The sequence below is a fragment of the Chrysochloris asiatica genome, unplaced genomic scaffold, assembly GCF_000296735.1.
Source record: "Chrysochloris asiatica unplaced genomic scaffold, ChrAsi1.0 scaffold00034, whole genome shotgun sequence".
Taxonomy (NCBI): domain Eukaryota; kingdom Metazoa; phylum Chordata; class Mammalia; order Afrosoricida; family Chrysochloridae; genus Chrysochloris; species Chrysochloris asiatica.
Window position 1 is genome coordinate 3,294,011 of NW_006408552.1, and position 10,503 is coordinate 3,304,513.

Here is a 10,503-nt window from a genome sequence, read left to right on the forward strand (position 1 = left end):
AGCAAGCTAAGCCCTACCACGTTCAATAGACTCCTGTGAATCTGGGAAGAGAGTTGGTTGGCCAGCAGTATGGCAAGACCTGGGGATTCTTAGGCCCAGAGTCAGTGACATAGCCACAGAGGACTAGAGTGGAGAGTGAAGCATCCAGCAGATAAGAAGAGAGGGCATATGCACAAGAACACCCACACTTTCAGATTATACCTACTTGACCTGGCTTCAATGGCTGAATGATCAGAACTCAACTAGAAGAAGAAAGAAGAGGTAAAAAAGAATAATCTGATACAGTGTGATGAATTTGACCTGCACCTATGGATGCAGTAGCTCAAAAGAGGATCATTCCTGCCCCCTTGATATACAGGGTAGACGGGGATGGGCAACTTGGACATTGACTACCCAAAATGGGAGGCTACAAAGGCAAGAAGTGACTGGCTTACAAACTTTCAAGAGGAGCCTAGATCAAGAGAGTGCAGAGGAAGGTAGAATCTCCACTGAGTAGTATCCCATCTGTCTGGGTAGGGCTGATAAAAGGAAATGGGGATAGGACTCATATGGTACAATAGTGAACAATTGCTATCAGGACTGACTGTGAGGGTTGGAAATGTAAAGGTGGACATGTTGTAGCCAAATGAGAGGAGTGGTTGACTTTGCAGTTCAGGAGTGGAGGTCCCTGGGGCCATCATGGGAGAAGAGCAGAGTACGGGACCCTACCCAGAGAAGCAGTGATGTCAGAGATGGAGGCAGAGAGACGATGACGTGAAGAGAGGGAATGGCTGGGGACTCTAGACCCAGAGAGGGAGAGGAACTGTGTGCTGATGACCAGAGTGCAGGCTTTCAGGGTTGATTTGGTGATGCATGGAGGAAAATGTAACCATGGCAATGAAACGATATGTGATAGGATGAATGTAAAGCTAATGTTCTCCCATGTAAACTATCACATAATTCACAATAAAACATTAAAAAGAAAAATCAAAGGAAGCCTTGGACAAATCTGCCAAAGACCTTTTTTGAAGTGTTAAAGAGCAAAGATGTCACTTTGAGGACTAAGGGGCTCCTGACCTAAGCCATGCTATCTTCGAATGCCTCATATTCATGTGAAAGCTGAAGACCAGAGAAGAATTGATATATTTGAATAGTGGTGTTGGTGAAGAATATTGGAAGTGTCATGAATTACTAGAAGAATAAACAGCTCTGTCTTGGAAGACATTCAGCCAGAGTGCTCCTTAGAGCACTTAGGATGGTAAGGCTTTGTTTCATGTACTTTCGACGTGTTATCAGGAGGGACCAGTCGCTGAAAGAGGACATCATGCTTGGTAAAGGAGAGGGTTAGCGAGGATGAGGAAGGCTGATATAGTGGCTGTAACAATGGGTTCAAATACAGCAACGATTGTGAGGATGGCTCAGGACCGCACAGTGTTTCGTTCTGTTGCGATGAGTCAGAGCTGACTTGACAGTACCTAAGAGTAACAATTTTATTGTGTTTTAGTCGGAAGTTTACACCGCAAATTAGGTTCCCATTTAATAATTTCTACAGATTGTTCTGTGACTTTGGTTAACTTTTCACACTGTCAGCATTCTCCTCGTTTCCATTCTGTTGGTTCTATTTCCATTGATCTAGCCTCCCCATCTACCGTGCCTTCTCATCTTTGCTTTTGGGTCATTGTTGACTTTAGATTGATTAGGAGGCACATTACTATATGGCTGAAAGGTGGCCTGTAGGAGGGCCTTCAGTTCTGCTTTCAAAGGGTATCTTGGCAGAATCATCCTGGGTGCTCTTCTAGTCTATTGGTCCAGTAGCTTTAGCCTCTTTCTGGGGTTGACCTTTTGTTCTAAAAATTTTTTCCCATTCTATTTGAGACCTTCTATACCAACTGCTCCATAGGAGAAAGATGAGGCTTTCTGCTCCCATAAAGATTTACAGACTCATAGCAGGGTTGCTATGAGTCATAATTGACTCCACAGCACATAACCACCGCCACCATAATATCCTGGATTGGAGGAAGACTCATTAACAACCTGCAATATGCAGATGATACAACCTTGTTTGCTGAAAGTGAAGAGAACTTAAAATATGTACTGATGAAGATCAAAGAGCACAGCCTTCGTTCGGTATGGATTGCATCTCAGTGTAAAGAAAACAAAAATTCTCACCACTGGACCAGTAAACAACATTCTTATCAATGGAGAAAAGATTGAAGTTATCAAGGACTTCATTCTTCTTGGATCAACTATCAACACTCACGGAAGCAGCAGTCAAGAAATCAAATGACGTATTGCATTAGGCAAATCTGCACAATACATTTTTAAAGTGTTGAAGAGCAAAGATGTCAGCTTGAGGACTAAGATGCGCCTGACCCAAGCCATGGTATTTTCAGTAACCTCATATACATGCGAAACCTGGACAGTGAATAAGGAAGACCATAGAATAATTGATGCTTTTGAGTTGTGGTGTTGGAGGAGAATATTGAAAGTGCCATGAACTGCCAAAAGAACCAACAGATCTGTGTTGGAAAAAGTGCAGCCAGAGTGCTCCTTGGAGGCCAAGATGGCCAAACTTCATCTCTCATACTTCGGACTTGTTGTCAGGAGGGACCAGTTGCTGGAGAAGGATATCATGTTTGTAAGGTGGAGGGTCAGAGAAAGAGAAGACCTCCAGCGAGATGGATTGGCCGGGTGGCAGCATCAGTGGTCCCGAGCGTGACAACAATTGTGCGGTTGGCCCAGGACCGGGCAGTGTTACATTCTGTTGTGCATTAGGGTCACTATGAGTCGGTACCGACTCAATGGCACTAACAACAATAACAATTATGTCCTGGTGTGGCGCTGTGGGTTAATGCACCAGACTGCAAAGCTGTTTGAACTGCAAGGTTGGCAGTTCAAGCTCACCAGCAGCCCCTCGGAAATTCTATACAGGGTTGCTATGGGTTGGAACCTACTTGACAACACTTAACAACAACAACAAATAATGTCCTGGTGTGGTGTTGTGGGATAAAGCACTGGACTGCAAGGTCGGTGGTTCAAACTCATCACTCCTTGGTTGGAACTGACTCAACAGCACTTAACAACAACAACGACAACAACATATGTCCCCAGTGTAGTGGTAATCAGGCGCCATCTAGTTCTAGCTTCAGGTTAGGAGCGATCGTGGTTCGTGTGGAGTGGTTTCTACTTTCAGTCTTTGATTTCCTTCACTCTCTTTTATTTCAGACAACTGGGGACCAATAAATGTGTCTTAGATGTCCACTTGCAAGCTTTCAAGACCCCAAACACTGCTCACCAAACTGAACTGTAAAACATTGACTTCATGAACTATGCTGATCCAGTTTCTGGGATAACTAACTTATCCCAGAAACTATTGTCCTTGGAGTCCTGGTGTGGCGCTATAGGGTAAGCACTGAACCGCAATGTTGGCAGTGCACACTAACACAGTTGTTCCTCTAAAACCCTATACAGGGTTGCTATGAGTTGGAAATGAAAGCACTTACCACCCTTAGTCCTTTAACCCAGTAAATTAATGCTGCAAGTTATCTGGATGTGTAGGGAGTCCGTAACTACGTGTGTTATTGTATATATGGGTGTATATGCAGCACACAAATGTGTGTGTGTGTATGCATGCCTATGTTGTTGTTGTTAAATGCTGTCGAGTTGGTTCTGAACCATAGCAAACCTGTTTAGAGTTTCCGAGGAGCAACTGGTGAGCTTGAACCGCCAAACTTGTGTTTCAAACTCATGAATCCACAGCACCACACCAGGACTCCATATATGTGACTATATGCGAATGTTGTTGTTGGTAAGTGCCGTTGAGTCGATTTCGACACAGCTACTCTCTACAGAGTTTCTGAGGAGCAGCTGGTGGGTTTGAACTGCTGACCTTGTGGTTTACAGCCCAGTGCTGATCCTACAGTGCCACCCCCAAAGTCCACCTGTATATGTACATACAAGCTCGCACACTGTTGTTGAAATACTTTTCTTTTTCAGATGTTCGCAGCAAATGGGAGTATGATGAAAGCCATGTGATTACGGCTCACCGAGTGAAGCAGGTGCAGTGGTGGTCAGGTGGTGGGACAGGCTGACTGCCTGGGGAATGGGAGGCTTTATCCTAGACCTCCCTGGGAGGCAGCACTAAATGTTGGGCTCTGTGGACAGGAAGGGACTGGGGTGTGGAAGGACCCAGGAGTCCCACATCCTCTTCAGTGTCTCTCTCAGTGCTTCCAGGCCTGGGGTGTGGAGTAGCAGAAAGTTCTGCCTCGGGATGGGGTGCAGGGAATGTGTGCTGCAGGGGGCCCACCCACCCACAGGCCTCTCTTGTGGTGTCCTCAGAAGGAAGGCAAGTACATGGTCCCCGAATCTGTGGACCTGGAGTGTGTGAGGTACTGCGTGGTCTATGACAGCAACACCAGCTCCCTGGGGGTCATCTTAGAGGACAACGACAGTGAAGATTCTGACCGCAGTGACCAAGGTGGGTGTAGACCATGGTGCCAGCACTACGCCATCCAGTCACCGCTGATGCCTAGTGTTCCTGTACAGGGCTTCTGAGGCTGAAAATCCACATGGGAGCAGAAAGCCTCATCTTTCTCTCCTGGAGCAGCTGGTGGGTTCAAACTGCTGGCTTTGCAGTTAGCAGCCCAACTTGGGTTTTTGCAATAGCTGTCACACAATGAGAAGGAGCCAGTTACATAGCTGAACCACTTCTGTTGGACTCACGGTGTCTGTGTGTGTCAGAGCAGAAGAGTGCTCCAGGGTTTTCTGTGTTTTTCAAATTTATTTGTTGTTGTTGCTAATATGTACAGCAGAATGTGCCCCCACTACTGTTTCTGCGTGTACAGTCAGTGACGACGTTGTTGACCCTCTTTGAGTTGCAAACAGCTCACCCTCCTTTTGGGTTGTTCCTCCCCCATTCACATAACAGGAGGGTGAGTTGGTTACAATTTGATCACATACAGAGAGGTCTTGAAAGAGCAAAATGTTCAAGGCAGATGTTCTTTGCTTGTGTGCTATTGAGTCCGTTCTGACTCATAGCAACCCTGCTTTTACAACTCGAGGTTGTAAATCTTTGTGGGAGCAGAAAGCCTCATCTTTCTCCCATGGACTAGCTGATGGATTTGAACCAGTGATCATGCAGTTAAACCCAGTGTGTAGCCCATTGTGCCACCAGGACTCCACGTTCTTTTCTGTTGTTGTCATTAAATGCCATCAACTCGATTCTGACCTATAGCGACTCTGTCTAGAGTTTTTGAGGAGCAGCCGGGCAGCTTGAACCGCCGACCTTGCAGTTCAAACCACCTTTGCATTCCAGTGCATTAACCCATAAAGTCACACCAGAACTCCACGTTCTTTACTAGCTAGGTTGAACGGTTGTTTAGTTTTAAGGAGACTTCAGGGATGTTTTTGGCTAATGGTTAAAGATTGTCTCAAGGCAATAGGTTTTTTTGTTGTGAATTGAGTTTACAGAGCACATCATCAATTTTACATTCAACAAATCATACACTTCGTTTTATGTCGGTGACCGCAGTCCCCTCATGTGACCTCACTTATCCCCTTCCTCCCTGTTGTTTTGGTTTCCATTCCTCCTTCTTGCCTGACCCTGCTGAATTTAACCCTTAGTTAAATGCTGCCTTTTGAATCTCGAATGGTTGACCATTCTGTGGTGTGCCTACCTCAGCTGTGTTGTTCACCACCCCACCCCTCCCACGTACCTATCTATTGCTTGACTGAAAATTGAGTCTTGAAGGTGAGTTCTGTTCCAGACCTGAAAGGTGACCAAGGGCCACAGACTGTGACCAGTAAGCCTGGTCTTTTGTTAGGACTTTGAGTTTTGTTCCCCTTTTTCTCCACATCTATCCAGGACCTACTAGTGTGATCCCTTTCAGAGCAGTTGGTAGTGGGCATGACACCCACAGGGTTTTCAGTGAATGTTTTTTTTTAACAAGTACTTTCTTCCAAGGCACCTCTGGGTGGGCGCCAACCTCCAGCCCCTCAGCTAGCAGTTGAGCACGTTAATTATTCTTACCACCCGGAGACTCCATAATCGAGAACAGCTTTTGGACCCTGACTTGGCCAGGCTCTATGCCCTGAACTCTACCAGGGTCAGTTCATGAAGCCTGCAGAACAACCCTGAGAATGGGACGGGCTGATATTTTATTCTTCCTGGGAGCTAACAAAGGAGACCTGGTGGTACAATGTAACCACAAGGTCGGCGGTTCAAACCCACCAGCCACTCCAAGGGAGAAAGATGAGGCTTTCTGTTCTCTTAACGATTTACAGTCTCAGAAACCCTACACAGGGCTTCTATGAGTGGCAGTGGGAAGGAGACTAGTGGAGCCAGGATCCAAACGCGACAGTTTGACTCTGTGCTGTCTCCCGGGGCCTACGTAGTCACTCTTGTGTTGTTGCTGCAGGGTTGGCGCTGACTCATAGTGACCCTGTGCACAACAGAATGGAACACTGCGGGTTCTGCACCAGCCTCATAACGGTTAATGCTTGAGCCCATTACTGCTGTGCCAGTCCATCTCTTTGGGGTCTCCCTCTTTTTCACTGACACCTCCACTTTACCAAGCATGATGTCCTCCAGGGACTGGTCCCTCCTGAGAGCATGCCCAAAGTACACGAGACGAAGTCTGACCCTCCTGGCTTCTAAGGAGCATTCTTAGTCTCCTTCTTCCAACACACATTTGTTTGTTCTTCTGGCAGTCCATGGTGCTTTTCAATATTCTTCTCCCATACTATAACTCCAATGCATCAATTCTTCTGCGGTCTTCTTTATTCATTGTCCAAACTTTCGCATGCTCATGAGGTTATTGAAAATACCATGTCTTGGGTCAGGTATACAGTAGTCCTCAGATTGATAGCTTTGCTCTTGAACATTTTAAAGAGGGCTTGTGTAGCCGATTTGCCTAATGCAATACATCATTTGATTTCTTGACTGTTGTGTCCATGAATGTTGATTGTGGATCCAGGTAAAATGAAACCTTTGACCACTTCAATTTTTTTTCCCTCCAGTTATCATGATGTTATTTATTGGTTCAGTTTTGAAGACGTTTGTTTTCTTTATGTTGAAGTGCAAGCCATGCTGAAGGCTGTGATCTTTGATCTTCAGCAGTAAGGATTTTAAGTCGTCTTCGCTTTCAGCAAGCAAGCTTGCTTCATTTGCATGTTGCAGGTTGTTAGATTGAGTCTTCCTCTGATATAAGCTCTTCATATAAGCCAGCTTCTCGGGTCATGTGCTCAGCATACAGGTTTTATGCTGAGTGATGCTTACGAGCAGCGTCTCACCAAGTCAGAAGCAAAAACTTGGCTCTGCTGCGTTCTCCTTTAGTCCCTAGTTTGGTGTTGACCACCCCTTGCCATATGGAGTTCTGGTGTGGCACTTTAGGGTAAGCATTGGACAGCTAACCACTAGGTGGGCAGTTCAAATCCACCACCCCCGAACCGCACTTAACAAGAACAATACCTTTTGTTATTGGTATGTTGCTAAGGGAGTCCTGGTGTGGCGCTGTGGGTTAATGTGCCAGACTGCAAAGCTGTTTGAACTGCAAGGTCGGCGGTTCAAGCTCACCAGCTGCTCCTTGGAAACCCTATACAGGGTCGCCATGGGTCAGAACTGACTCCACGGCACAACAGAGGAAGTTCTCAGTTTGTGTCACTAGGTGGCGCTAGGCTACCATGTTTTAAAAAAAGGGAGTGGTGACTCCCATTCCAGAGTCTGGCTAAGAGATAGTCTCTTCTTCTTTAGGCAAGTGCTATCGAGTTGGTTCTGACCCATAGCGACCCTGTATAGGGTTTCCCAGGAGTGATGGGTGAGCTTGAACCGCCGACCTTGCGGTCGACATGCCTTTGCAGTCCAGCTCACTAACCTGCAGAAGTGGTAGCTGTCTTAATTCTCCAGTGCTGTTATCACAGAAACACACAAATGGATGGCTTTAAAAACCCAAACTTTATAAAGTGCTGTCGAGTCAATTCCAACCCATAGCAACCCTGTATAGGGTTTCCAAGGAGCGGCCGGTGAACTTGAACCGCCAACAACTTTGCAGTCGCCCACAGCGCCACACCACAACTCCTTTGTTGTTGTTGTTATTAAATGCCATCAAGTCGGTTCTGACTCATAGCTATCCTGGGTAGGGTTTCCAAGGAACAGCTGGTGGGTTTGAACCATCCACCTTGTAGTTAGCAATCCAGTGATGATCCCCTAGCACCACAACAAGGCTGGAGGTCCAAATTCAGGGTGCTGGCATTCGGGGAAGGCGTTCTCTCTCTGTCGGTTCTGGAGGTAAATGCAAGGTCTCTGGGGGCCAGAAGTCATTTCATGGTTCCGCTCCCCAACCGCTTTTTCCTTTCCATGACTCCTTCCAGGAAACCTAGACATGGGGAAAGCGGCGTTCTTTCCAGGCATCCTTTGCTGATGCTTCCAGGGGACACGCAGCTCGGACTGTATGGGCTTGGGCTGTGGACCTCTGTCCTTGGCGTGTCTGTGGTCAGCATGTCCACAATTAGTGTGATTCCTGAGCGGGTTTCTGTGGCTGCTCCTGGGAGCTTCCCACCCCCATGTGCCTTGCGGCCCAGGCGTCCTAGTTGATTTCCTGTACCTTCCATGTCCAGCTCAGGCTAGCTACTCCACCACCTCCACCAGGGGCTCCGAGCTCCTAGTGGAAACTGGGCTAATCTCCTCAGGACCCACTCCGATTGAAATGCAGGGGTTGTCAGTGCTGGCTTGTCTTCTTCGGAGCCCAGAAGTATCTTCTGTGGTCTTGATGGCTGAGACTCTCCCATGTTCCTTTTAGCACACAAAGGGCACGCCCCTGCTTGCAGGAGAGAGAGTTTTCTTAGTGTTAAAGCATCCTTCCGTATCACACCACGGCCTCCTGACCTGTGGAGGAAAACTTTGGAAATTGTGGGTCTCTGTTTTCTCTCATGCAGCAAAACCTGACTTTGAAGACTATTATCTGACCACTGATCCAAGATCCTTTGACTTAAAGCACTGACCACCTTGTACCAGGTGGCGTCCACCCTGTGCCGTGAATCATTGACATCTCAATTCAAAGCATGGGACACCTTGTGTCAATAAAGAATTCAGGATTGTTCGGAATAGCAATGTGCTGTAAGATAAGCACTGGTAACCTCAAGGTCGGCAGTTCAAATCCACCAGCCACTCTCAGAAACCCTGTGTAAGGTCACTATGAGGCAGAACTGACTCAACAGCACACAACAACAACAAGGTCTCAAAAATAATCCCCTTGCTACATTCTTCTGTTGGAGACCCTCTATATCCTCACAGTCTGTGGTACCTGTTGTTGACCTTCTCTCTGTTTGAGTCTGGCCTTACCTGAGTCTGTTTGTAAGCAGGGTGATATGTTCATCTCCCATTGTCCCTTGGAAGCTGCCCCTCCTCCAGTACTGACCCCTCACCCCGAAGTGTGAGCAAGGCTACAGTGGGTCTTGTGACATTAATCGGGTGCAGCTGTCTGGCCTAAAGGCCGCTGGATGCCTCCCCAGCTCCCTGGTCTTTCTCCAGTCTCTTGCTCAAGAGAGAGACAGGAGTGGACCTTGGCTTGGGAGCAAGTCCTCCGGAGTGGGCGTGGGCTCCTGTCTTGCCAACTCTGGGTTCTCTCCCAGCCTGACTGCAGACTCCAGACAACCTTCCTTCGAGCACAGTCCCCTTGTGTCCTGAGCAAACCCTGCTGGAATTAGCAAAGGTTCATGTCAAAGCCAGAGTCTGTGAGCTGCCCCGTCTCCCTCCAGTGGGTCAGCCCTGGACCTCAGGATGTCCTGCCTGGCCCTAGTCACACCGACTTCCTCTCACAGAGGTGCAAATTTCAGGGACCCCACAGTGATCGGTCAAGACGCTTAAGATGGAATCGACACCAAAACCACAGCCGATTCTACTTCAGAGCCACCACTGCCAGCTGCCATCAGGTCGATTCTGACTCCCGTACCAGAATAGAGTGGCACTTCGTAGGGGTTTCCAGCTCTGATTTCTAAAGGAGATTACCAGACCTTTCTTCTGAGGTATCTGTCTGGGTGGGCTCAAACCGCCAACTTTTGAGCACACAGTTAAGTCCATTAACCTTTTCACCACTGGGGACTTCTCAGACCCACTAAGATGGCTGCCATGAAAAGGCAGAAAATAAAAGGTGTTGGCAAGGATGTGGACAAATCAGAATTCTCAGACATGGCCCGGGGGAATGTAAAATGGTGCAGTTACCATATGACCCAGCCATTTCACCCCAAGTAGACTCCCAAAAGAATTGAGAGCATAGGACCGTATAGAAACACAAATGTTCACAGCAGAGTATTTGTAACAGCTCAAAGGGAGAACTATCCTAGATGTCTATCAACTGATGAAAGACTGTCTAAACCAAAATGGTACCTCCAGACTACAGACTATGATTTAGCCATGATACATGCTACAACATGGATAAACCCTGGAGACATATGCGCAGTGAAAGGGACCAGTCACGAGGGCCACATATTAATGCTTCATTGATAGGAAGTGCCCACAATAGGCAAATC

At 47.2% G+C, this 10,503-nt stretch overlaps 1 protein-coding gene across 1 annotated transcript in view; it reads left to right on the plus strand.

Moving 5' to 3' along the window:
• Positions 1 to 10,503, plus strand: part of STYXL1 (serine/threonine/tyrosine interacting-like 1) — a 58,568-nt gene that overhangs the window by 18,836 nt on the left and 29,229 nt on the right. Inside the window, exons 2-3 of the mRNA XM_006859833.1 lie at positions 3,976 to 4,037; positions 4,318 to 4,456. Of these exons, the coding sequence (XP_006859895.1) occupies positions 3,976 to 4,037; positions 4,318 to 4,456 (201 nt within the window). The remainder of the gene's footprint in view (positions 1 to 3,975; positions 4,038 to 4,317; positions 4,457 to 10,503) is intronic.